Source organism: Peromyscus maniculatus, chromosome 20, assembly GCF_049852395.1.
Source record: "Peromyscus maniculatus bairdii isolate BWxNUB_F1_BW_parent chromosome 20, HU_Pman_BW_mat_3.1, whole genome shotgun sequence".
NCBI lineage: Eukaryota > Metazoa > Chordata > Mammalia > Rodentia > Cricetidae > Peromyscus > Peromyscus maniculatus.
Window position 1 is genome coordinate 70,467,928 of NC_134871.1, and position 27,996 is coordinate 70,495,923.

A 27,996-nucleotide genomic window follows, 5' to 3' on the forward strand; every position below is an offset into this window, starting at 1 on the left:
CCTTAAGCGCTTGATCAGTTCCATATCTGTGTCTGTTCTTGGCCTGGCCCAGAGAAACCCAGTCCATGGACCCTTGAAAACCAGCCTCCTGCCAGGAGCCGGGGCTCACATCTGCGATTCCAGTGCTTAGAAGCTGGGGGAGGGGAGGCTGGAGAGGAGCTCAGAGCCAGCCTGGGCTAAAGGAGACCTTTCCCAAACAAACAAAAGCAGGAACAAGCTCTAGGCTTCCACTTAAACCCTTCACAACTGGTACTTCATCCTTAAACTGGTCAACCTTCTTTTCTCTTTGAGGTACAGTCTGGTCTTGAACCTCAGCCTCCAGGTGCTGAGGTTACAGGTGCCCACCTCAGGCTCTCTCATTCTCATTTATAGGTTTAAGCATGGACAGTGACCTCGGTTGCCTTCAATGTCAAGACACTCCTCCCCCCAACCCCTCCAAATAAGCATTCCAATCCTAGGAACACATCCTTTTCTTTTCTTTCTTTTTTTTTTTCTTTCTTTCTAAAATTTTTGTTGTTGTTGCTGTTTTTGCTTTTCAAGACACGGTTTCTCTGTGTAGCCATGGCTGTCCTGGAACTTGCTGTGTAGACCAGGCTGGCCTGGAACTCAGAGATATCCACCTGCCTCTGCCTTCAGAGTGCTGGGATTAAAGTCGTGTACCACCACTGCGGAGCTGGAACATATCCTTTTCAATTAAACAAAGACACAAGGCTATGGTATATAGTTACACTATAGGTAGTATAGATAGTATAGTAAACTATGCTGCTGTAGTATAGTATAGTATGGTATGGTATGGTATAGTATAGCATAGCATAGTATAATATAGTATAGAATAGAATAGTATAGTATAGTAAACTTATACTGCTGTGGTATAGTATAGTATAAACTTAGCTGCTGTGGTATGGTATAATATAGTATAGTATAGTATAGTATAGTATAGTATAGTATAGTATAGTATAGTATAGTATAGTATAATATAGTATAGTATAGTATAGTATAGTATAGAATAGTATAGTATGGTATGGTATGGTATGGTATAGTATAGTGAACTATGCTGCTGTGGTAGAGTATAGTATAGTATGGTATGGTATGGTATGGTATGGTATGGTATAGTATATACTGCTGTGGTATAATATAGTTTACTGCAAAACTTCATGGCTGGTCATTTCCCACAGAGTTTGGAAAAATCCATGTTGACCCAGAGCAGGTTTGAGTAAATTGGATCGAATGGTGGAAAAGCTATTATTAGACACCGACTTGTTGATTTATGTGGTGATTTACTTAAAGCACTGTTTGCACTGCCCACTTGCCAAGCATGACTTCACTTGCTGCCTGATAGAATGACCTGGAGAAACAGCTGAAACAATGGGTCGTCGCCCTAACAACCTGCTCGCCTCAGGTAGGCTTCTGGGAAACCTTGCTTGTTGCTGGCTCCACCTTGCGGTTTTAGAATATAAAAACCAGAATGCCAGCTGACCCCAGGACCGAGCAGGCCTTTCAGGAGGTGTCCTGGCTTCGGTCTAATGGTGACAGCTCCTCTCTCCTGTCCCCACTGGAGTCAGAGCGCTTACTCCGGACGGAGGGCTTCCTGAAGCAATGGTACAAGGACACGTGAGAAACACGGCAAACCAGGGATCCCAGCGTGGGGCGAGGGAGGTAGGACTGAGAGCTGGAGGCCAGCCTGGGCTACACCTCATGTTTCTATCTGGACAAAAGGAAGAAGAGGAACTGAGGAATGCAGGGAAGAGAGGCAGAGAGAAGAAAGTCAAGCCTTTATTTTTCTTTTCTTTAGTTTTTTGAGACAGTTTTGCTATGTAGCTCAGGCTAGCTTCTATCTTGTAATTCCGTCTCAGTCTCCCAAGTGCAGGGCTTACAGCACCAATACTACACAGCTTTAAAGAGGAATGAGCTAGATCTAAATGAGCTGATGTGAAGAGACATTGTTGGCATGCTAAGTGAAGAAAGCAATTTATAATGTGCATGCTTTTGCATATTCATAGAAAAGGGCATGGGGGGGATCTATGTTCCATGCTGAAGACAGTTATCCCTTCTAAAGAATAAATAGGATGATGTGTGGTGGCCCATGCCTTTAATCTGAGTACTCAGGAGGCAGAGGCAGGTGGATCTCTCTGAGTTTGTGGCCAGCTTGGTCTAGAATATCAAGTTTCAGGTAACTAGGAATGAGATTCTGTCAAAACAACAACACAGATACCTGGGGTGCACAAGTGATATTCTGTCAAAACAAACAAATAAACATACAAAAAAAAAAAAAGGAAAGAAAAGAAAGCAAATCCAGCTAGGTGTGATGAGGCAGGCATATGATCCCAGCATTTAGGAGGTGGAGGTAGGAGGGGCAGGTTTTCAAGGTCATTCTCTGCTGCATAGTGAGTTAGCGAGGTCGAGGCCAGACTGAGCTACTTGAGGCCCCGTCTCAAAATTAAAGTATCAGAAAGTAGTTACATGGGGGCAGCGGCAGATTTGGCAGGCCTGAGAATGGTCTAGGCTTTAGGAAAGTCTTGAGTTGGGGCAAGGTCAGCAAGGCAGCCAACTTCTTCGTCTTTTCAACACTCCAGTCGATATGCCCCCTCCCCTAACCTGGGCCTGTTCCGGGGTCGGAGGACGTGCGTCCTTTTCCCTTCCTGGGCAGCTCTCATTTTCTGTGAGCTCCCTGGGCTTGCCTCAGCTGGACTCACCCGCTCTAGCCAGGAGGCACAGTGCTTAGGGCCAGAATACATTTAGGGGCCACGGAAGTGTTTAAGATCCGAAGAAATGAATAGACTCTGGGTGTCATCTTCATGCCAATGTGATCCACGCTGCTGTCACTGTGGCCCCGGCTGGTCTCCAACTCTGTAATTGATGTGAGAGTCTCATCTTGCTTCTGATGAGACCTCCCGAATGCTCTCAGTACTGGCTTGTGCCGCCTATCACATCCACTTTACCTGGCTCAGGGGATCAAACCCTTGTGCATGCCAGGCCCATGCTACCGACCAAATTCTCCCCAGCTCTTAAACTTAACTTTAAAAAAACTTTATGGGTATGAGTGTTTTGGTGCCTATATGTCTGTGTACCACGCATGTGCCCAATGTGCTCAGAGATGACATAGATCTTCCAGAACTGGAGTTACACACGGTTTTGAGTCACTGGGTGGCTGCTAGGAATGGACCCCAGGTCCCCTGGAAGAGCAGACAGAGCCTCTAACCACTGAGCCATCTCTTCAGCCTCCTCCCCGCCCCTTTCTTTGAGACAGGGTCTCACTGTGTGGCCCTGGCTGGCCCGGAACTTGCTATGTAGACCAGGCTGTCAGACTGACATCTGCCTGCCTCTGCCTTGGGACCCACCAAAGTCACCTTCCGGCTTCTATTCCCATGACCAGCTCTCCTATGGTCTGTTTCCTAGGCTCCTCCTACCTTCGCCCGGGGGTTTGGCTCATGCTGAAGAACTGCTTGTGTGACATCTGTCCTCAAGTCCTTCCTTTGATGGGGTCGACCGTCACTGTACGAGGCCTTCCCTGACTCCCTTTAACTCCCTCACTAGCGCGTTCTGGGGATCGCTTACAGAGTGGGAGTCTATGCGGCAAGGGCCCCATCTCACACCTACGTACACTTTACACCCAACACACTGGCTAGAGGATGCTTGCACTGGATAGTGGCTGTAACAGAACAACGTGGTTCTTCCCAATCTGTTTCAGCCAAAGCAGAGAGTGTGGAGCCCAAGACGAACACCCTCTACCAATACCATAAAACCTTTATTTCCATCCGGTCCCCATGTCAGTCTCTCTTCCCTTCCCCCACCCTGGGTCCCCATGTCAGTCTCTCTTCCCTTCCCCCACCCTGGATCACAGCTTGGCCTTTGGCTAGACCACCCCTGTCACCCAGGGGACACAGGAGACTTCCTGCAATGTGCAGGTGCATGGAGTGGGAGGCAGCTGTGATCCCATGGCACCCTCATGTGGTGACAGCTTGCTACTGAAGTCCCCCAAAGCCTTCCTGGACGGTCCTATTTTCTTCCAGGCAGAACAGTGGGGTCCAAGTTGATTGTAGAAGGGTTGGCATCCTCAGGTCAGCTCCACACAGGGCACTCATGCAAGGACAGCTGGAGGGTTAGTCCCCCAGTCATCTCCACGCTGTTCCCGACCCCTCGGACTCGCTAGGACTCTGATTAGCCTTACTAGGGATTTGGCCTCAGAGCTGCCAAATGTCTTGCCAGGGACCTTGGACAAAACACCTGTCTAGCTTCTGCTGAAAAATAAATTAAGAAACTTGTCTAGCATGGTTCAGGGGCTGCAAGGCATTGCCCTCATAGTCCTCACGCTATTTTTTTATTGCTTTCAAGACGAGGTTGAACTCTGTAGCCCAGGCTGGCCTTGGATTTAGGATGTGTTAGTCTCTAAGTAGCCTGCAAGGCTGGGCCTTCACGCCTAGTTCCCGCCTTGATTTTTATCTCCTTACGTGTGGGTTTAGAACACAGGGGCCAAGGCCTTGCGCCTCGAGACTCACCGGCACCTGGGCCCATGAACTTCTTGCAACACTAACAGCCCAGGATTCTCAACGTGGTCTCCCATCTTGCTACCTGGCTCTCTGGAGGCCAGCCCGACAGTCAGAATGGTCAGAGCAGTCCAGAAACGGCAAGGCGGGCAGCAAACGCATGGTCTAGTGTTCTTTGTGTGCTGGAGGGAGCCCTGGTTCAACACCTACCAGCTGTGTCTGCACAAAGGGCCCCGGCTTCCTCCTGTCTCCTCACTCCTCTCCTTCCTTCTTTTCTGTTTTCTGTGGTACTGGGGAGTCAAACCCAGGGCCTTTCCCTGAACTATATCCTAGCTCTGTCGCAATCTTATTGGTACAATGGCGGCTCCCTTCCGGCCGCTCCTTTCCTGTCTCGTCCCATGCATAATTGTGCAAATACTATAGGATAAAGGCACTCTGTGTAAGTCAGAACGGTTTGGCACTAGGGTGTGCTAACAAGGGAGGGTCTCTGCGCTTCCTGTTCTTCTGTAGGACGTACTTCCAGTCTGCTTTGGAGGCCATTGTCTCTAGGAGACAAGGAAAGCCTTGGGCCAAGTTACTATGTGACCTCCTGGTCTCTTCCACTGCCATGGAGGAAAGCACATGGGACCCGATGTGGTAAGAATTAAGGAGGTCCTGCCTTGATGGCCGCTGGGCTTAGAAATCCAACTCTCAGGCCTCCAGAGGAGCCGGGGGAGAAGACTCCCAGACGTTCGGTGACCCCGCTTCCTGAGGCCCTTGTTGGATGTGCACTGGGGATGATCCCAGGCCTAGACAAAAAGCCAGAGCTGGCGTGGGTCACCTGGGTTACAGGGGGCCATGGCTGGCTTTTTGTCCTGGGATATCAGGCAGGTGCCTGATCCTGAGTTTCTGAAGAGTTGATCCTGAAAGGGAACACAGTGAAGGGTCAACCTAAAGGCCACGAGACAAGGGCAGTGGACAAAAGGCAAAGGAAACAGTGAGATACAAAGAGGGCACCCACAGAGACACTGGGCCCCAGGCCAGCTTTAGCCTGATGGCTGTCGTGGAAGATTGCAAGACTGTGGCTGATAGAAAACAAACAAACAAACAAACAAACAAACAAACAAACAAATAAGCAAAACCCTTTCAGGGCCTCCCTTTCCCCAGGATAACCAGGCTCAAACACTTGGGGCCACCGCTGCCTGCCTCCCTTTTCTGCTTCTGGTTAAACTCTGGCTCTGTCCTTGGTTAGCTCCGTGGTTAGGCCGTTCTTTTTCTCTGAGCTCGGGCCTAGTGAAGTGAGTCACCACCACCTACCTCACAGCGCTGTGGTCAGACTTAGGGAGGCCTGAACCCCAGCCTGCCATTGGCCCAGGGTGGGGCCTGGGCCAGACAAACGTGTTGAATTTCATCTGGTCACTTTGTAGAAACGCGGACGAAGTCTTTTGGGATGGAACCCTTAAACTATTAAGACAGACACTGCCTGTGCATTGCTCTGCACACTGAGGCAGGGGAGCACCATGAGTGACTCTTCACCTTCATCTGTGTGGAGTCAGCCTCACAATGTGCCTTGGGAGAAGTGCCCGGATCATTATCTCTGCTCCATTTTTTTTTTAATAGCCAGAACCAGACATTACCAGACACTGACCGAGTCCAGACCTCCTTCTGTGCACTCTACCCTGCTCTAATCCCACGATGCCCAGGCAGAAGAGGAAGAAGAAGAGGAAGAAGAGGCAGATGTGGTGCTCTGGACTCATGGTCCCGAGCTTTCTGGGCCACTGACTCACCTGGGTCAATTCCCATTCCTCGTCCTTGGGCACGTGGCTATTTTTGCCAGTGAACTGACAGTTCCTAAGGCCCAGCGTGCTAGCAGTGGCATGTAGACACAGCTGCTTCCCGATGTTGTGACGAAGGTCCCTCTGGGATGTGTACTCAAAGTACTGGAAGTCAAGACAAAGATGTCCTGTGGAGCAGGCGGCCAGCCTCCCCACTACCCCCCGAAGTCACTTGCCCTATGGTGTCCACGAGACGGCTTCCTGGGGGTGTGTGGGTGGGGGGAGCGAGGCTGTGCCAAGACTCTTAGTGACTTGTGTCGTGACTGTTGCCACATCGGGTTATACTGGATTAACAGTGCATATAGAACTATAAATCAGAATGTACCTTAGTCTTATTTTAAGCACCACCATGAAGTCACATGCTGGAACACTAGCCCTACTTTTTTTTTTTTTAAAATAATTTATTTATTTTTATTTTATGTGCATTGGTGTTTTGCTTGCATGTGTGTCTGTGTGAGGCTGTCAGATCTTGGAGTTACAGGCAGTTGTGAGCTGCCATGTGGGTGCTGGGAATTGAACCCAGGTCCTTTGGAAGAGCAGTCACTGCTCTTAACCACTGAGCCATCTCTCCAGTCCCTAGCCCTACTTTTTTGTGTGTGACACGGAGTCTTTTTTTTTTTTTTTTAATAGCACAGGCTGGTCTATGTCTCTTGTCATGTAGACCAAGCTGGCTTCAAACTCATGATCCTTCTGCCTCAGCCTCCCAACTCCTGGAACACTGCCATCTTGGTCACCTGCTGGTTCTGGGTTTGCTGGTAAATCACCATTGAAATAAAAGATATCCACCAACGAACCACCCACAATCATCTCGCAAGCTAGTTGTATCTGAATCTGCCTTCCCATGGCCGTTTTCATTTGCACATGTCGGCAGCCGGTTCGGGCCACCTTTATCTTGTGTCCACTCTGTTTTTATTTACCAGCTCTGGGTACTGGATGGCTGAGGGGCGGTGGACAGGAGCATGCTGGTTTGTTTTTGCTGCCTTGAAACAAGCTAGGGTCATCTGGAAGAAGAATCTCAATTGAGAAAATGTTCCCCATCAGCTTGGCCTGCAGGGCAAGGCTGCAGGACACTTCCTTGATCAATGAGAGGGCACACCCACTGTGGGAGGTGGCGCTCCTGAGTAGGAGATCCTGGTGGGTAGGAAGCCCGCTGAACAGGATCCTGGAGAGCAAGCCAGCAAGCACTGTTTCTCCATGGCCTCTGCCTCAGTTCCTGCCTCCAAGTTCCTGCCCTGACTGCCCTCCATGGTAGACTGTGACGTAGAATTGTAACATGAAACCCGTCAGGCAGTGATGGTGCACAGATTTAACCCCAGCACTCAGGAGGCAGAGTCAGGCGGATCTCTATGAGTTTGTGGCCAGCCTGGTCTACACAGTAAGTTCCAGGATAGCCAGGGCTACATGGTGAGACTCTTTGTCTATAACGCTTCTCTCTTTTGGTCATGGTTGTTTTATCATAGTAGCAGAACTTAAACTAAGACATGGAGTACTAGTTACCCCTCAGGGATGTGCCGGTGAGCTGAGTGCAGGTGTAGGTGAGCGACAGTGCTCCACAATTCTCCGCGGCCCCCAGCAGCTAGTCTCACCCACAGCCCTCAGTTGGCAGTGCCCCCTCATCCTCTAGTGTCCAGCACGACGCCAGCTCCGTGTCCCAGCTTCAGCTGTCTGGGCCCATCATGCTTTCCCATCCAGCCTAGCTGCTTCCTGCCCCGGGGGCGACGCCACCTCCCGCATCTCCCCGACTGCAGGCCTCAGGAAAGGACTATGGAGTAGAGAAAGGGGGCCCATGGGAAGAGGGGGTGCCGCAGAGACGGGCTTCCGTCGGGCCTCCCCGGGATGAGCATGTTTCCTCTACCTGATTGCCGCCAAGGTTGTGGCAGTCATACATGATGAGGGGTTTTCCTCCACGGTTGTTCTCGCCCACATCCAAACACTGGTTGGTGCCCAGATTCTTGATCTGCACAAAGGGGAGCAGAGGGGAGTCAGGATAGCTCAGCTGGGTGTGGGACGCAACTGGGTCCTCTGGGCACGAACCCAGATGCCTGGAGCTAATAGCCATGTGTGATCGAAGAGCCCCGAGGATGGGCAGGGCAGGGCTGGGTGCCCTCTGTGGGGAAAGGTGGGCAGACCCTTAGGATGCCAGGTCCTGGGAGGTCTTCAGCACACAGGAGCTGACCCTACCCTCAGCATCACCTGGGACTTGTTCAAGATCTGGATGGAAACAGTGAGCATGGGGCCCAGCGATGTGCATTGACCCACCTTCCTGGGCATTCTCCCAGACTTAACACTTCGGAATCACTACTCCCGGGTCTCCCCCTTTATCGGGTTTTTAACTATTGGAGGAAGTCCCAAATTGTCTCCCTCATCCTCCTGGCTTGGCCGCTCCTGGGCTGTGTGGTCTTAACTTCTTTGGGGTTCTGATGGGCAGGCTGACTTACGGCTCCATAGAAGGTGGGGTTCAGGTCAGGGACGAACATCTCTGGGTAGACATTTTGCAGATACCAGGAAAAGTTGTGGCAATGTAGCTGTTCCCTCAGCTGCAGTCGCTCCGAAATGTCACCGAAATTATTCTGTTAACCAAGTCAGCCCCCCCAGAGGTCAGTGCCACGGCCCAGACAACACAGAGCACCCGAGGCCACTCTCTCCTGCTCGCCGTGGCTCCCGGCGCAGCCTCTCATGCTGTATCTGACCCCTTGCCTCACCTTGGGGACCTCACCACCTCACAACACTCCCTCATCTCCTGTGACTGCCCCGTCAGCCCTCCTGGTCTTCGATGCTGAGCCTGTCAGAGCCAATTCTTCCAGGGAGGGCTCTCCTTCCTCCTGTCCCCTCTAAGCGATGCTGGGAGTTCCCCCCCAACCCCCAAGACACAACGAAAGCCCCCCCCCCTTTTCTCTAGCCTCAGAGCCCTGTGTTCACTGGGCTAGCTAACAGACTTCTGAGGAATGGAGGGAGGCAGGAAGGTAGAGATGGGACAGCCCTGCCATTGGGCGGCTGGCCAGGGGCCTGCGATGCCACGATTCTCTGACCAAATGGCACCCAGGCACCCGGTGTCTTACCTCCTGGACCATCTTGGCTGCCTGCAGATTCCTCCTATAGAAAATCTTCTTGTAGCTGTCCATCCAGACCTCAGCCAGGCGCACCTGGTTGCGCGCGATGACACTGGTGCCCTTGGGGAAGGTGTGGGGACTCTTGGTACGGAACACGTGGCCTACCACAGAGCAGGGGATGATCTCCAGCTGGCCCCCACACTGCCACACCTGACACAAAAGACGAGCAGACTGGATGATAAGCTCCCCCAAGCAGTTCTGTCCACTTCCCAGAACGCCAGACCCCAGGTCCTAGGACGTAAGTAAATGTCGCCCCTTCTACTCCGAAGAAAGGCACTGATGGGCTCCCTCCCATGGCACAGCTACCCGGGTCCAGGCTGGCTGTGCTGCTCGCTCTGGGTAAGTGAACGTGGGTGTGCAGAGTCCTGAGTCACCAGGGCTCACGTCAGAGCAGAGACAACTGGTTAGTTCTGCGCTACGTGCTTACTCTCAGTTCTGGGCTCTTGGCTTTCTGATCTGCAGACTCGAAAGCTTACCCAGGAGCTACAGAAAACCTGGCCTCCCCCACACCTGAGCACCGGTCAGTGGCCTGTGGGCACTGGGCCTTGAGGATGCCAGTTTTCCAGGAGAGATCCTGGATCCGGGTCAGAGGCTCACTGACTGTGTGAACCAGATCCTGGCTGGTGGCCCTTCTCTACGCCAGCGGGCTGGCTGGAGACATCGCTCCCACTGGTCTCTTTGGGGTCTTGTTTTGGGAGGTACCTGTCGTTCACTTTGACATGGCAGGAACAGAAGGCCACAGTCACCGCTACAGTAACATCAGAAGGCAATTCCGTGCTTAGTGTATGCCAGACACCGAGATGGCCCCGTTAACGAGCCCGCTTTCCTATTAATTAACGAGCTGGGGGTTCCTGCAGCTTCTACAATCCTTCCTGACCTCTCCTGATTGGCCTCATTCTCAGAATTCCTCAGAGTTCTGCCTCCATCAGGACTGGGTTCCACCTCTTGTCTCTCGGTTATGAAGAGCTTGTTGAAAGCACATGGGGAACACCCAAAGGCCACCAGGGCAGGTGTCCTTTGACTTGGGAAGAGGAGCCGGATTGTTCCAAAACGGAGATGGTAAACTGACTCCTGGCCAGGTTTCATCGTCACCCAAACCATTTCCCACATTCTTCATGAATCAATCCATTCCCCTGTTCTGTTCCCACGATTCCTTCCCTCTTACAAGTTCTGCCCTGGAGTTTGGTTCAAGCGTCAGACTCGTCTCCAGAGCCCCAGAGCCCTCGCAGGGAGAGTGGAGCCCTGGCAGGAAGCAGACACCCTTTCGAGTTCAGTTCCAAAGATGACACTCTTAAAGTTTTCAATGCCTGATAAACAGCTTGTCAAAGCCATCCCCCGAGATGTGGAGGTCCCCCCCCCCCGCCCCCAAGCCCTCTTCATTCTCACCCGGAAGGACATTTCCACATTCTCCCCTCCCCAGATCTCCATCTGGTTGTCATAGGTACCGATGTGCTCAAAGTAGGCCTTGGAGATGGAGAACAGGCCGCCGGCAAACGTCGGAGACCTGGAGAGACAGGGAGCAGCGCAGGAATCATCCATGTGTCATCCCTTGGCGAGGCACCAGATGTCTGGCGGGGAAGGCTGGTGGGCGGCTCCCCTCTGAGGCCTCCTACTTCACGTCCTCCGTGCCGGTCACGGAGCCTGCTAGCTTCCACTGTGCCTGCCTCCCCTTCCAGAACTGGGCCCAGGAGAGAGGCAGTCACAGTCAGCACTGCTCGATTCTAAATGGACTCCTGCATCTGTTCATCTAGGGATGCAGGAAACATCACCCAGAAGGGCCTGAGTGCCATGGGTGCAGCCGGAGCTGACAAGGGCAACCTAGCTCTGGGGACCAGAGTCTAGAGAGAGGAGAAAGCCCAGCTCTCATTTCATGTGACTAAAGCGGACAGGTGACCACCTCCAGAAGCCCCGTGAATCAGATTCTGCACACAGGCAGGATCCGGGCTGGGCTGGCTCCATTCTGTGTCAGGGTCCTCATCCCGTCATGGCCACAGTATCAGCCGGGGCCTAGCCTGCTCATGTGTTTCAGACGGCCCGAGAAACTTAAATTTGGAGGAAGGCTGCCAGTTGCCTTGAGCAGGGGGCACAATTAAGAGGTGTTCCTGGCAACAGGGTGGGTGGACAGGGAGGACGAACGAACTCCATCTGGACTGTGGGGAATTTACCAAGGTTCTGGCTTTCAGACGAAGGCAGAGAGGTAGAGACTCAAGTCAAGACCGGGCCAGTGTAGCAAGGTGACGTCACAGGAGTCCGGTGAAGCGGGGGATTCCCTGGACCTGCTCTTGTCTCCTTGATGTTGTTCTAAAGCCACATTCCAGAGGAATTTCAGTTGGGAACCCCTCATGCTTGGGCTGGCTCCCTGCCACCTCTTCTATCTTCTTCCAGGGGTCACTCAGAGAGCCCCGGAACTCCAGAGGAGCAGTCTGTAGCTAACCTGCTCTTGAGAGTGTCTGAGAGGTTCCCAGACTGGGGGTGGTGGTGGTCACTGACAAATTAGCCATGAGGATAAACACCACCCAGGAACATCACTGTGGACTCATCCCAACAGGTAGCCTCGAGAGAGCCCTGTATATCCTGGCCTACTTCCTGGGACCCTGTGTCCCCTAGCTCTCGACTCAGCCATCCACGCTTTGAGAACGAGGGCGTGAGCTGTTGAAGGACCACCACAGGAAACGTTTCTGGCAGGCCACGTGTGCTGCCAGGACACCTGAACCAGAGAGCACATTCATTCCACAAACACTGGCGCTTTGTCCTCCCGCTGATGGTCTCGCAGAGGCCAGGACGTTAGTGATGGGTGAGGGCCAGGTGCCTTGCCCTTAACCAAACTGCTGTGTGCCTGGCCCCAGCCTGGGTGGGGTAAGGGTTTGTTGCTACACCTGCCAAGCAAAGGCTCCTATGAGACACACAGAGTCGGCAGGCAGCATTGATTCCCTCTTCTCCTGTCTGCTCTTTCCCTCTTCTTTTATTTATTTATTTATTTATTTATTTATTTATTTATTTATTTATTTATTTATTTATTTATTTATTTATTTTCTCAAGATGGGGGCGGGTGGCGGGCTGTCTTATTCTATAGTCCAGGCTTTCCTGGAACTTTGTAGCTCAGGCTAGCCTAAAATCCGTAACGATCTGGACAGGAGAACTATGGCACACAGTGGCTCAGCAGCGAAAGTACTTGCTATGTGAGTGTGGGGGCCTCAGGGAAATTCCAGGTGGGCATGGCAACCTGCCTGGAACTCGAGCCTGAGAGACAGAACCCCCAGAGCAAGCCGGCCAGCAACCCCAGCTACGTTAGTGAGTTCTGGGTTTGACTGGGAGACGGTGCCTTGGTGAATGAGGTGGAAGATCAGTTAAGGATGGCTTCCATCATCAACCTTGGAAACATGAGCACACCAGCAGAAGCCCTCACCTATACGTGTGCCCACAACACGTGCAAACAAATGTGCATGTGAGCACCTACACACACACCTGCACACACACACACACACACACACACACACACTCACTCAAGTGCATGGGTATGCACACACACACACACACACACACACACACACACACACACACACACAGAGCAGAAAAAGAAAAAATTCCCTGCAATCTGTAGAGGTTTGGACAGGCAGGGAACAAGAAGGCAAGGCTCCGTGGTCTTTAAGCATGTAAGCTCTCATCTATCTGTCCTGACTGTTTGATTGCAGAAGACTCTGTGGCTGTGTTCTCAACCTGGGGGTCGCGACCCCATTGGGCTGCATATCAGATATTTACATTACAGGAGCAAAATCACAGTTATAAAGTAGCAATGAAATAATTTTATGGTTAGGGGTCGCCACAGCATGAGGAATTGTATTAAAAGTAAAGAGCAGTTTTTACTTGTTTTTTCTTTTAAGATAAGGTCTCTCAAGGCTGGCCTGGAGCTGGCCAGCCAAGGATAACTTGAACTTCTGATATGTTTTCCCTTCCAAAGGTGGGCTTCAGATGTGTACTATCAGGTCCAGTTTGGTTTTCACATTTTGAAATGATTGTAAAAAAAAAACCCCAAAACCTAACCCCTGCCTCCCTGCACCCTACGGGGAAAACAATAAAAAAATAAAAGAACACCAATAGACTATATGTAGGTGGCTGGCAAGGTTAGACTGTTACAATGTGTCCCTTTAACGACAAGTACAGGGCTACCTTAAGAAGTTTCAAACTGATGTGAATAATCTGTGTGTTCATTTTCCCTCACCTCACCCTGCCCCAGACTGAACTAGACCTTTGCACTGACCACTGATCCTAGGCCTTTGCACTGACCACTGATCCTAGGCCTTTGCACTGACCACTGATCCTAGGCCTTTGCACTGACCACTGATCCTAGGCCTTTGCACTGACCACTGATCCTAGGCCTTTGCACTGACCACTGACCCTAGGCCTTTGCACTGATCACTGACCCTAGGCCTTTGCACTGATCACTGATCCTAGGCCTTTGCACTGACCACTGATCCTAGGCCTTTGCACTGACCACTGATCTTAGGCCTTTGCACTGACCACTGATCCTAGGCCTTTGCACTGACCACTGATCCTAGGCCTTCGAACTGACCACTGATCTTAGGCCTTCGAACTGACCACTGATCTTAGGCCTTTGCACTGACCACTGATACTAGGCCTTTGCACTGACCACTGATCCTAGGCCTTTGCACTGACCACTGATCCTAGGCCTTTGCACTGACCACTGATCCTAGGCCTTTGCACTGACCACTGATCCTAGGCCTTTGCACTGACCACTGATCCTAGGCCTTTGCACTGACCACTGACCCTAGGCCTTTGCACTGACCACTGACCCTAGGCCTTTGCACTGACCACTGACCCTAGGCCTTTGCACTGACCACTGACCCTAGGCCTTTGCACCGACCACTGAAAGAAAGCCACATCAACCCTTTCCTCCCCACCTTGCTTTTGGACGTGGTGTTCTGTCACAGCAACAGCAGCCCTGACTAAGGCAGAGCACAAGCATGCATCACGCAGCCCAGCACTTACTTTCTTTTTCTGAGTCTTTTCAAAGACAGTGAGCTGGGAGCCCACGACACAGCTACTCTACCTATTACAATGATTGATTAGTCCCCAATGACCTCCACACAGCACCTCTCACCTGCCCTGCAAGCAGAGGTCCCGGCCTTCTACGTACAGGGAGCAAGGAGCGAGACATAGATAAAAAGGCCGGCAGAGGGCCAGGGGTGAACAGGAGCAAGCTACCATGGTGTGAGGCGTGCGGCCCATGCTGGGTCACACAGGTCCTTGCCTACCCTGTGCTTGGGCTTCCGATTCTCACTTGTAAAACAGACTGACGGAAGGACCTACCTATCTCACAGGGAGTGTGGCTTGATAAAGCACCTAACGGATGTGGGATGGTACAGGTCCCCCAGAGGTGAGTGGGCGGAGGCCAGGGTGGGGGCTCACCGGGATGCAGTCCTTACTTGATGGGGTAGGTCTCGTCCTTGCGCCTCTGCTTCTCGTGTGCGGGGAGCATCTCCCAGCCGAAGGTCAGGCTCCAGTCGAAGTTCCCGCGGCTGTGGGCTTTGCCTTTCCGTACAGGTGTGGAGAACTTGAAGGTGTTGAGGTCGATGGTGACGATGTCTGGGCTCACCACCACTGTCTTATCCTCAGCAATTCGAGCCAGGAGGGGCTCCAGCCAGCCATGGAAGCACTCACCTGCAGACCCAGACCAGAAGGTGGAGGTCAGGGGCCTAGCCACAGCTGAACCCTCTACCCTCAGAGGAGACCCAGGAGGATGGGGGGGGGGCACAGCAAGCTCCACAGTAGGGGACACAGAGCATCTCTGAGAGCCTCTTCCTTCACCTCCTGAAAGGTGGGCGTGGCCTTGGGAGGGGGGTGGTAGCTTTAGGGGAGCAACCTGGTCAGCTTAAATCAGATGCAAACTGCCACAGACCCGGAGAGGGTGTCTTCAGGGTTTCCAGACCCCATCTGAGTGTGGGCTTTGGAATGAATCTAAGTCCTCCAGATCACGTCAGCTCACGTCAGCTCCCAGCTCTGACTGTAGACCTACCCTCCTCCCGGACTCGGGGATCTTTTCCTTCTTGTCTTTCCTTCCCAGAGCTTTGTTACGCAGTCTCCACGGGCTAGAACTCACTATGCCAAGCAGGGTGGCCTCAAACATGCAGTGATCCTCCTGCCTCTGCCACCAAATGTTGAGATAACAGGCGTGTGCCACCACGCCTAGACAGTTCGGGGACGTTAAATGAACACAATAAGTTCTACATTACTTTACCGTTCTAGATTTATTTATTTTGCCTTATGTGTATGTTTTATCTGCTTGTATATCTGTGCACCACGTGTGTGTCTTGTGCCTGCAGAGGTCAGAGGTTAGAAGAGGGCATCAGATCCCCGAGAGCTGGAGTTATGGATGGTTGTGAGCCGCTATGTGGGTGCTGGGAATCAAAACCTGGGCCTCTGTAAGGACAAGTGTTTTAACCTCTAAGCCATCCTTTGAGTCCCTCATTCTAATTTAACAGTATTTTGTTAGGTGAGGGAAACTGAGGCTTGGTTAATGGCCAAGTCAGAGGGGAACCTGTTACAAGCTGGGTTCCTGATACAAGTCTAGAGTTTTCCAGTTTCTATTTTTCTTTCAGAAAAAGTCAAGGGCGAGGCCTTTTTGACTCCACATAGCCCTACAGAAAAGTCCCACACAAGAGTGTTTGCAGTGGGGACAGGCGTTTCTCTTCGGGGTACATAAGGAAGGGTAAATGGGGATCAGGGCGTACTGCCAGCTATTCTGGGTCACCAAGCCTCATGGCTGTGTTCTCCCAGGAACCATGCCTGGAGTCGGGGTGAGGGAGGGGCAATGTGGAGGAGCCCCTGAAACAGACGGACAGGGTGGTCTCAAGCCTTCCTCATCTGCCAGTGGCGAGGGGCGGGAATCTAGACCTCCGCCAGGCGAGCATCTCTTACTCACAGTGGGCGTCCAGGAACGTGAGCACCTCGGCCTGCGCCACGCTGGCCCCCAGCAGCCGGGCCGTAATGAGTCCTTTCCGCTCCTGCTGCCGTACCACCCTCACGATCTGCAGCTGCTGGACGTACTGCTCCAGCCTCTCCTTCAGGTATTCTGGAAGGGACAAGGCCACCGTCACCAGCTTCTCTGCTAAGCCCCTGTGGGCACCAAGCCCAGGTCTGGATGTCAATCCTCCCACACACCCGTGCAGAGCCACTACCCAGAAGACAGAGTCGGAGAGGGGAGACAGGCAGAGAGGAAGCCCTGCCTGTGGCCGGGTCCCCTGGAGGACAGGTCTGTCATCAGGGTCCTGACCATCCTGCCTCCACCTCCCCTCCCAGGTGCTGGGCATGCCCAGGAAGAATACATACTTTTCACAAGAGAGCACTATATATAAAAGAAACTGTGCTCCAAGTGCCCACAGGCTTGCACAACCTAGGGACCCAAGAACGGTGGGCAGCATGGCAGACATGGTCGTGTATCTTAAAGACAGACTGCTGGGAGCAAGACAGATCACGGTGATCACAGTGAGTGGTCAGTGATCTGCCAGGGTTAGTGCAGGCCGGACAGGAGGGCCCCTCTGCTTGGGTACCAGCTCCTCCTGAGGGAGCACGCTGCCTCCTTCCTCTTCTTTCTGCTCCACACACAGACCGAGCTCACAGACTTCCCTTGGCTCTTTGCTTTATGGGGGACACCTGGAGAGGCTCTTTCTGGCTATAGTGGGTAGCGCTCCCAAAGGACCCTGGGATTCCACCTGACATCCTCAGAACATCAAAAACAGTTTTATTTTGAAGGATTCCATCCTGAAACATCAACTATCTTTCTATTTTAACTTATTTTTGTTGATGAGTTTCACTGTTCTTGGCTGCCCTAGAACTCACTCTTGTAGACCAGGCTAGCCTAGAACTCACAGAGATCTGCCTGCCTCTGCCTCCGGCGTGCTGGAATTAAAGGTGTGCACCACCACACCTGGCTTACTGTTCTATTTTAAAAAGAAAAAGATTTTAAATTATGCATACGTGTGCACGTCTGTGTATGGGAGAGCAGTGTTGCGGGCCCAGAGGATTCAGGTCCCCTGGAGCTGGAGTCAGAGGCAGGGTTGAGCCGCCCAGTGTGCCAGACTTGGGTCTCTGGAAGAGCCGAGCCTGCTCTTAACTCCTGAGCCATCCCTCCAGCCCTCTGCGGGTTCTCAACCACGTAAAATGGAGTTGCTCGGAGTTTTAGCAGCCGAGGACAGCTGTGACAACTGTATGTGTCCTTTACCTCCCAATTGTGGGCTCACAGTGGGCCTTGCTCTGGACACCGTGCTTTATAAATCACAGGTCCGGGGCTGGAGAGATGGCTCGGAGGTTAAGAGCACTGACTGTTCTTCCAGAGGACCGGGGTTCAATTCCCAGCACCCACATGGCAGCTCACAACTGTCTGCAACTCCAGTTCCAGGGGATCCAACACCCATGGCAAAACACCAACGAAAAAAATTACTCAATAAAATAAAATAAATCACAGGTCCTGGAAACAATTTACTAGGCTGGCACCGATCTCTCTCTCTCTCTCTCTCTCTCTCTCTCTCTCTCTCTCTCTCTCTCTCACACACACACACACACACACACACACACACCACCCAAATACTTGCACACCCACTATGAACCAGTCCCTAAAGCAGGTGACTTCGTGCCCCAGGGTTAACAGATGGAAAGTCAAGACTTGGAGCCCAGGTTACCCCAGCAAACACGATGGCGGCCACAGGATCCCACGCAGCCTGTGTGTGAAGACTTATCGCCTCCAAGAGCTGAGGCCACCCACCAGGACTTAGCGAGTGTGAGTTTCTTGGGGTGGGGGTCCCCTTAGTTGTCTAGGGTCTTGCTCTCCCCTGTGTGGACCCCAAGCGGGAGGGAGAAGACGGGGACTTGGTCGAGCCGCTCCTTGGTCACTGCCAGGGAGAGCAGAGCCCCGGGGAAAAAAACCACACTTTGAAACTTGAACTCTTTGTTTTTCTTTTCCAGCCCTTCTGGTAGACAAGTGTTCTGACCCTCTCTCTGCCCTTGTGAATGAAACTCTCTGGGCCGTCACCTGAGAAGAGGGCTTGCTTGTCTTGCTCCAGAAATGGAGCTTCTTATCTTTGGTGCCGGGACCTGACTGTTCCAAGCCTCACGTGGTGGCTTCAGCCCAGCAGTGACTTAGTGTCTGCCATGCACTGTCCAGGGGCGGGACACTGGCCTGTGCAGGGAGGGTCTGCCATACCACAGCACGCGCGAGTCCCAGCATGTGAGCACCGGCCAGGTGTTGCTGACAGGAAGGAGGAGCCCAGCTGGGGCGTCCTCTCAGCTCTGCTGAGGTCTCCCAGAGACCCTGCTCGGCTCTGCTCACCGGAAGCTCACGGCGGAGATAACCGCAGGCAAGCCTCTCAGGAAGTGGGTTGTGTGGTAAGACAGAGAGAAGCTCTGAGCCGTGACTTCCAGGGCCCTATGCTCTAGAGTTCTCCCACGCCTTCCTTCCAGGCTCAGGGGGCCAGGCTGGGAGTTCCTGGTTCTGGGCCTCAGGTCGTTGCAGGAGAGGCAGACAACTCCCCACATCATCCACTGTCTGTCCCACCTCTGGGATTACAGGACCCAGGACCCAGGACAGACTAGAGCAGAGCCGAGCCTAGAGACGGCAGACCGGCACATGCTCTCATGCCCCTCAGATGACAGTCCGTCACTCACTCCTCAGGACAGGGGTACACCCCTCTCCTCCACCCCATGCAGCCCCGGAGAACTCTGCACCTCAGTGCAAGCCTGCTCCTCCCCAGCCTCACCTCACGCCCGGAAGCCAAGCTGGGCTCGCCCCGACCGTCCCTTCTTCAAAGCCTCCTCCGTCAACTCAGCAGCAAGCTGATGGGTTCTTACCACATCCCTACTCTCCCCTCAGCTAGAACAGCCAACGGCTCTCCCAGTCGGGGGTTCTAGACACGGAAGCCACCTTAAACTGCAGTTTCCTTGCTGGGTGGTGGAGGTGCGTGCCTTTAACCTCAGCACTCAGGGGGCAGAAGCAGATAGATCTCTGAGTTTGAGGCCAGCCTGGTCTACAGAGTGAGTTTCAGAACTACACGGAGAAACTACTTTGTCTCGAAAAACAAAACAAACAACAACAACCCCCCACCCCACCCCCGCCCACCCCACAGTTTCCTTCCTCTCTTTCCTTACTGTTTGAAGAAGACAGGTGAGAACCTCAGACATGCTGGACAAGTGCTCTACCACTGAGCAATCCGTAACTCCGGATCGCCCATCATTTTCTCTCCAGGGTCTCTAATCCAGGCTGGTCTCAAAGTCGTATTTTATTCTTTCATCTTTTGAGTTTCTAACTTTAAAATGTGTGAGTGTATGGTGTTTTCCCCTGCATGTATGTGTGGGCATCATGTATGTGTGATGCCCAAGGAGGCCAGAAGAGGGGGTCAGATCCCTAGAACTGTAGTGACAGGCAGTTGTGACCGGCCAGGTGGGTACTGGTAACTGAACCTGGCTCCTCTGAAAGAGCAGCTGGTGCTCTTCAGTGTTGCGTCCTCTTTCCAGGCCCTGGCCTCTCTCCTGCCCCTGATCTCAAACTCCTTATGCGCCTGAGGATGACCTGAATTCCTGATCCTCCTGTGTCCACTCAACTGAATTATGTTCTTGGCCTCCCCCTGCGCCTCAGAGTTATCTCTTAAAGCTGTGCATCGGACAGTTTCTGTGAGCTTTGTTCAAGACACGATGTCACTATAAGCTCCAGGCTGGACTCAGGCTCACACTCAGGCTCTCTTCCTTAGCCTACTACAATTAGCTAATTTACTAACAGTGTTTCAAAGGTGCATTAAAAACAAATCCAGGGAGCCGGGCGGTGGTGGCGCACGCCTTTAATCCCAGCACTCGGGAGGCAGAGCCAGGCGGATCTCTGTGAGTTCGAGGCCAGCCTGGGCTACCAAGTGAGTTCCAGGAAAGGCGCAAAACTACAGAGAAACCCTGTCTCGAAAAACCAAAAAAAAAAAAAAAAAAAACAAATCCAGGGCCATGGGAGAAGAGAACCGACTCTCCTGTAAGTGCAAAGCCCTGGGTTCAGTTCCCAGCACTCGGGTAGGGGCGGGGGAGAAGAAATCCAACCAAACAATAATAATAAATTAAAAAAAAAAAAAACCCGCCTCAGAATTAGAATATAAACCTAGCAATTTCACTTCTGGGTACAGATTTAAAAATAAAAATAAAAACAGGGACTGAAACAGATATTTTTATACCGGTTCGTAGGAGGATTAGTCATAAAAAACCACTCGTAAAACCATCTAAATGTCCGCCAACATATGTATGCATAATGAGGCCTGTCTACACTAGGGAATATTATTCAGCCTGAAAAAGAAAGGGGATCCGGATGCACGTTCCACAGACAGCTCTTGAAGACATCAGTCCAGAAGACAAGTGCGCAGTGAGGTACCCAGATGTAGGTACCCAGAGTGCGCAAACTCAACAGAGAAGGTAGAATGGCGGCTACCGGGCACTGGGGCAGACAGCAGGGAGGGGGGGGGCAGATGGCGCTGGGGCAGATGGAGCTGGGGTAGATGGCACTGGGGCAGATGGCCGGGGGGGGGGGGACAGATGGTAGGGGGCAGATGGCAGGGGAGGGGGCAGATGGTGGGGAGGGCAGGTGGCGGGGGGGGGGCAGATGGCGGGGGGGGGGCAGATGGAGCTGGGGCAGATGGCGGGGGAGCAGACGGCGGGGGGCAGATGGCGGGGGCCAGAAAGGGGGGGGGAAGATGGAGCTGGGGCAGATGGCGCTGGGGCAGATGGCGCTGGGGCAGATGGCGCTGGGGCAGATGGCGCTGGGGCAGATGGTAGGGGGCAGATGGCGGGGGGGGGGGGGGGGGGCAGATGGCGGGGGAGGGGGCAGATGGTGGGGAGGGCAGGTGGCGGGGGGGGGGGCAGGTGGCGGGGGGCAGATGGTGCGGGAGGGGGCAGATGGCGGGGAGGGCAGGTGGCGGGGGGCAGATGGTAGGGGGCAGATGGGGGGGGCAGATGGAGCTGGGGCAGATGGCGGGGAGGGCAGGTGGCAGGGGGGCAGATGGCAGGGGGGGGCAGATGGCGCTGTGGTTTTAACGGGCACGGAGCTGCAACATGGGAAGATAAAACAGGTCTGCAGATGGAGCGGCGATAGTCGCACAGCAGTTGGGTGGATCTGGTGCCAAAGGACTGAGCACGTAAAAAACACAAAGACAGGACCAGTGCGGGGTGGTCCAGGGGGCGGGGGCGCAGTGCCCAGGACACGGATTCCATTTCCAGAACCCATGTTAAAAAAAAGTCCATGGCCGGGCGGTGGTGGCGCACACCTGTAATCCCAGCACTCGGGAGGCAGAGCCAGGCGGATCTCTGTGAGTTCGAGGCCAGCCTGGTCTACAGAGCGAGTTCCAGGAAAAGCGCAAAGCTACACAGGGAAACCCTGTCTCAAAAAACAAACAAACAAACAAAGAAGTCCGGTGTGGGGGTGTGTACCCCAGAACTCCGACCGTGAGATGGAAGTCAGAGTTGGGCGAGTCAGAGGAGAGGAGAGGGGTGCCCAAAAGTTGACCTCTGACCTCCATGCACATACAATAATAATAATAACAACAACAATACTGTTTTTTGTTTTTTTGAGACCCGGTTTCTCTATTTAGCCCTGGCTGGCCTAGAATTCAATCGCTATGTAGCCTTGGCTTGTCTGAACTTGTTATGTAGACCAGGCTGGCCTCAAATTCACAGAGACTCGCATGCCTCAGCCTCCCAAGTGCTGGGTTAAAGGCGTGTGCCATCATGCCTGGCTAAAAGAAATGTTTTCTTTCAGAGGAGAAAGGAAAACATGAAGACGAAGACGTGGGAGCCTTGCCTATTATGCACAGGGCCCTAGGTTTGAGTCTCAGTTTGAGCGTGCACACTCAAAAGAGCTGCTCATGTATTTAAAGGAAAACACTAAGTTCATATATTAAAGTTAAAAGTGAAGCACAGAATAGTGATGCCGGCCCCCCTTGCACTGTGCACGCTCGCTTGCCACTCCTGACACGGGTCTCGTGACTCACCCTTGTTCACATAGTTCGTGTTTTTGGCTGCCTTGCCCACTTCCTTCCAGCCATGCCAGCCTGCTTTCTCACCACCACACCACACCCAAGGGCCCTCGAGCGGGCTGTTGTTTTTGTGGGAACGGCCTGATTGGCACCTCCGTTGAAGGGGTTTCCCGACTTGGCAGCCTAGCACTTCCAATTCCTCTCTTGGTGGAACTGCTTCACAGAACTCATGATTTTCTGAGATTGCTTTCAGGGGCTGGAGGGACGGCACAGCGGTTGAGAGCCCTGGCTGCTCTGGCAGGGGCCGTGAATTTGGTTGCCAGCACCCACTTCAGGTGGCTCACAACTTCCTGTAACCTGACCTCCGGCCCTCTGCTTGCCTCCGTCGGCACTACACTCTTGTGCACATTTCCATACACAGACATATTCACATGTACATCCATACAAATAAGATCCTACTAAAAAAACAAAATAAAGGTATTGGAGAGAGAGGTCAGCAGTTCAGGAGCACTGGCTGCTCTTGCGGAAGTCCTAGACTTGGTTTCCAAGACCTGCATGGTGGCTCACAACCTACCTTCACTCCAGTTCCAGGTTTTCTGGCCTCCACAGGTACCAGGGATATACATGGTACACTTATATACGTGCAGGCAAGGCACTCATAAACATAAAAAATCCTAAAATTCTAAAATAAATTTCAACTAAAAAAACCCTAAACAGCTAGGTGGTGGTGGCTCAAGCCTTTAATCCCAAAACCCAGGAGGCAGAGGCAGGTAGATATCTGTGAGTTCGAGGCCAGCCTGGTCTACAGAGCGAGTTCCAGGACAGCCAGGGCCACACAAAGAAACCCTGTCTCAAAAAACCAATAAATAAAATAAAAAAAAGAGGGGGTTGGGGATTTAGCTCAGTGGTAGAGGGCTTGCCTAGCAAGCGCAAGGCCCTGGGTTCGGTCCTCAGCTCCGGGGTGGGGGTGAGGGGAGAGATTATGCTCCAAGAAGACAGGGCAGTAAGGGGTGAACTATGGGCTCTGGCTCTGACTCGTGGCAAGGAATTAAAAGGCCCCCAGGCTGGCACAGGGTCTCCCCCCAAGTATCAAGTGCCCACATAATCTGGGTCACAGGCTGCAGTGGGGCACCTGGACAGGAGGACAGGAGCAGGTACACTGTCCTTCAGAGACACAGCCCTTTTGTGTGCGTAACAAGAGCCAGCTAATCTGATCAGACAGTCAAAGGTGTGGGAAATTTCATCCTGTGTGGATAGACATGCAGAAATCGCTGACCCCACAGTTCTGTCCCCACTGAACGGCACTCAGAGTCCTCCCGGGTCTCAGGGGCCTTGGGGAGGGGTGTGGCTTCTGGCATGCACATCACCTCTAGGATTACATGTAGAGACTACCACTGTGGACAGTGACATCTGTCCAGTCAGGGAAGATAGCATACAGGTGCTGTGGATATCACTCTATATAAATAAAACACTGATGGCCAGTGACCAGGCAGGAAGTATAGGCGGGACAAGGAGAGAGGAGAATTGGGGAAACAGGAAGAAGGAGGGAGAGACACTGCAGCCATCGCCAGGACAAGCAGCATGTAAAGATGCCGGTAAGCCACCAGCCATGTGGTAAGGTATAGATTTATAGAAATGGGTTAATTTAAGATAAAAGAACAGTTAGCAAGAAGCCTGCCATGGCCATACAGTTTATAAGTAATATAAGCATCTGAGTGATTATTTTATATGTGGATTGTGGGACTGTGGGGCTTGATGGAACCTGGAGAGAAGCCCTCCAGCAACATACAGGCTCAAAGCAGGACCCAGAAAACGAAGGGGACCAGCCAGAGTTCTCAGGTGAGAATTTAGAGATGGTAGAAGTGGCCTTAGGAGGGAGTATGTGTGGGTGCTGGAGAGGTGGCCCAGTGGATAAGGATTCTGGATGCTCTTACAGAGGACCTGGGTCCAATTCCCAGCATCCACATGGAGTCTGATGATCATCTGTAACTCCAGTTCCAGGGGGTCCTCTGGCCTCCAAGGGCATCAGGTACACACACGGTGCACAGCCATACATGCTGGCAAGACACTTAGGCACATAAGGAAAAACAAAACAAAAAAGAATGAGCCCCAGGCAACGGGAGGTGACCAGAGAGAACACAGGAATGGGGTCTGGAGAGATGGCTTAGTGTTTAAGAGCATGGGATGCTCTTCTAGAGGACCTCAGTTCGGATCCCACATCAGGTTGCTCAAAACCACCTGTAACTCCATCTCCAGGGGATCCCCTAGCTTCCTAGGGCCCCCGCATGCACATACCCACACAGGTACACATATAATTTAAATATATTTAGGAGCACAGGCCTGATGGCCGCTGTGAAAAGTACTGTCTTGGTTGATCTTCTCCTTTCTTTTTTGTCAATTGATACACACTTTAAAGCCAATGGGACGCTTTCTTAGTCAGTGATTCATGTGGGAGATCACTGTGGGCGGTGCCACCCCTGGTCGCGGGGTCCTGGGTTACATAAGCAGGCTGAGCAAGCTGTGCAGAGCACACCAGTATGTAGTGCTCCTCCACGGCCTCGGCTTCAATTCCTCCCTCCGGGTTCCTGCCTTGAGTTCTTGTCCTGACTTCCCCTTCGTGCTGGGCGACACCTATAATCTAAAATAAACCCTTTCCTTTCCAAGACGCTTTTGGTCACGGTCTTTTGTCGCAGCAGCAGAAAACCTAACTAAGACAGAAACTGGTATCAGGAGTGGGGTGTTGTGGTGACAGACCTGACCATGTGTTTTTGGGGGGAGGATTGTGGAAGGACTTTGGAACCTTGTCTAGAAAAGCCATTGAGGGCTGAGAGTTTACAGAGCTGTTATGGGAACTGAGAAGATAATGTTGAGAGCAGAGCAGATAATGGAGGCCTGGCTTGTGAAGTTTCAGGGTCCCTTAAAGATTATATTGGGGTCGTGAGATATTTTGAATTAAGAATCTGTGGTTCTGGTCAGCGAGGGCCGGAGACTCCACTGTGATTTAGAAGAGGCCAGAGTCACTGAGATGGACTCTGCCGGGAAGTGTTTCCTTGGAGTCCTCACACAGAAGCTGTGATCCAGAGAAGACCAAGGCCGGACCTTGTGCTGGCAGCTGAACTTGGTCATGTGGAAGAATCACCCAGGTGGTACTGGTTTTAAAGGCACAACAGAGTCGTGGAGAGCAGCTGAGGCTTGGCACCATGAGAGGCCAGGAACATTACTGGTGAAGGTACAGCCTCAGTTTCAGAAGAAGCCCCGGGATTGAAGGGGTCCTGGAGAACAGCTGAGGCTTGGACTGGGTCAGGGTCCCAGAACAGAGCCCAAGACACTACTGGTGGAGGTACAGCCCAGCATGCCGGTACCGTAAAACTACCACCAGCAGCAGCAGCAGCAGCAGCTGTGGAGCGGGGCTAGCCTGAGCTTACAAGACAAGCTCCAGATGTCAAGACATTGATATGTTTACACTTCTAGACTCCAGCTTTGTTTTGATCTGATTGTGATTGTGCCCTGATTCTTCCTTCTTGGAGTCCTTAACTTGATTTTGACTTTCCAGGAGCTCTCCCTTATGAGTATTGTGGCTACTAAGCTCCTCCCTTCCCAGAAGCCTAATGTGCCTGGCACTTGCCCACCGGACCTTCTCACTGCAACCCCGATGCCTGTGTGGCCAAGGGCCCGACTTCCCTGGGAAAGTGAGAGCTCCTTCAACGAGGCTTTAACAGTGCCTCTTCCACTGCCTCATGCTCTTGCAGGATCCTTCCCAGCCCAGGGCAAGAACAGCTGGGGAGGGAGGAGAACCAGGGCTCTGGCTGTAGCACAGAGCATGAGCATGGGTCCCCAGGGATACCTCATTTCTTTTTTTTTTCTTTTTCTTTTCTTTTTTTTTTTTTTTTTTTTTTTGAGACAGGGTTTCTCTGTGTAGCTTTGCCCCTTTCCTGGAACTCACTCTGTAGTCCAGGCTGGTCACGAACTCACAGAGATCTGCCTGCCTCTGCCTCCAAGTGCTGGGATTAAAGGCATGTGCCACCACCGCCCGGCCTCATTTCTTTTTAAATAGATATATTGAGCCTGGCATGAATGCCACTTCAACACGTAGGATGGTTCATTTTGTCAACTTGACAGGACCCAGAATCATCAAATGATGAATCTCCAGGCACGTCCGTGAGGATTATCTGGACTAGTTTAACTGAAGCAGGAAGAGCTGCCCTGCTATGGGCGCCATCATTCCTTGGTATCCTGGACTGTAGGAAAAGGAGAATGTGAGCCAAGCACAGGCATTCAACGCTCTCTCTGCTTCTTGACTGTGGATGCAGTGTGCCCAGCTGCCTCCGGCGCCTGCCACCATGACGTCCCCACCACAGCGGACAATAACTATGAACTGAAAGCCACAATAAACCCCCTTTCTTCCTGAACTGCTTTTGAGTATAATTTTTACCCACCCACCCCCGCCTTGTGTATACAGGTGTTTTGCCTACGCATATACCTGTGTACCGTGTACATGCCCATGGAGCTCAGAAGAGGGCACCAGATCCCCTAGAACTGGAGTTACAGATGATTGAGAGCTGCTATGTAGGGGCTGGGAATCGAACCTGGGTCCTCTGGAAGAGTAGCCGGTGCTCTAACCCCTGAGCCATCTCCCCAGCCTCTGGTCAGGTATTTTACCACAGCAATGGGAAAAGAAACTATGACATCAGTAGAGAACCTGCTCACTGTGCCGAGTCCTTGGTTTGAGCACAGCATCTCAACAAACAGAATGCAAACTCCTGCGGCCTTTAATCTCAGATCCCATGACAAGCCTAAACTGCAGCCACACCCAGTCTCCCCCACAAACACGCTCATGTCTCTAGGACCCTACTCACGCTCCTCTCCCTTCCGGGAATACTCTGGAATTGAAGGGGGGGGCGGAAACTTGGTGAGCAATCTCCTCTGTAAACAGGACAGAAAGGGCTTCTGGGAGGGAGGGGAGCCTTTAGAAGCGGAGTGGTCCAGCAGAGGGACACCAGGAAGGTCCTCCAGCCATCCATCCTGCCCTTCCTGCCCTCCCCTGGCCTTCCCTACCCCTCCCTCCCTTCCCCTTCTCTTCCCTCTCTCCCTTTATGTAGTGTGTGCATTTTCACGCACCTGTGTGCACACACTCATCACAGCACTCAGGTAGAGGTGGTAGTGTATGGGTCTCAGGGTTCAAGTTCAGGTCACCAGGCTTGGCAGCAAGTGCATTCGCCTGCTGAGCCACTTTGCGGGCCTCTCCCGAGTTAGGGATGAGCGTGACAGCAAACAGGGGCTCTTGGAGGCCCACGCTGCTGTGGTGTGGATGAGTTCCAGGCTCTAGGACTGTGGCCTGTATGCCCTGTCCCCACCCGCCCGCCTTCCTCACGCTCCCGGCCTTCGGGACAGGTGTGATGCCAAGCGGAAGACCGGATCCTTAGAGAGGGCCCGCCCTCCTCGGAGTGCCCCGGGCCCCGCCCCTCCACAGCCCCCAGCCCCGCCCTCCGTGCTGGCCCCGCCCCTCCGCAGACCCCAGCCTCACCCTCCGTGCTGGCCCCGCCCCTCCGCAGACCCCAGCCCCACCCTCCGTGCTGGC

The 27,996-nt window shown here is 52.7% G+C and overlaps 1 protein-coding gene across 1 annotated transcript in view; it reads right to left on the reverse strand.

Moving 5' to 3' along the window:
• Positions 1-3,726: 3,726 nt before the first annotated feature.
• Galnt6 (polypeptide N-acetylgalactosaminyltransferase 6) overlaps positions 3,727-27,996 on the reverse strand; it is a 40,223-nt gene continuing 15,953 nt past the window's right edge. The window contains exons 5-12 of the mRNA XM_006981901.4: positions 16,349-16,498; positions 14,853-15,087; positions 10,795-10,912; positions 9,358-9,558; positions 8,737-8,868; positions 8,154-8,255; positions 6,251-6,403; positions 3,727-5,386 (exon numbers count right to left, since the gene is read on the reverse strand). Of these exons, the coding sequence (XP_006981963.2) occupies positions 5,273-5,386; positions 6,251-6,403; positions 8,154-8,255; positions 8,737-8,868; positions 9,358-9,558; positions 10,795-10,912; positions 14,853-15,087; positions 16,349-16,498 (1,205 nt within the window). The 3' untranslated portion in view covers positions 3,727-5,272. The remainder of the gene's footprint in view (positions 5,387-6,250; positions 6,404-8,153; positions 8,256-8,736; positions 8,869-9,357; positions 9,559-10,794; positions 10,913-14,852; positions 15,088-16,348; positions 16,499-27,996) is intronic.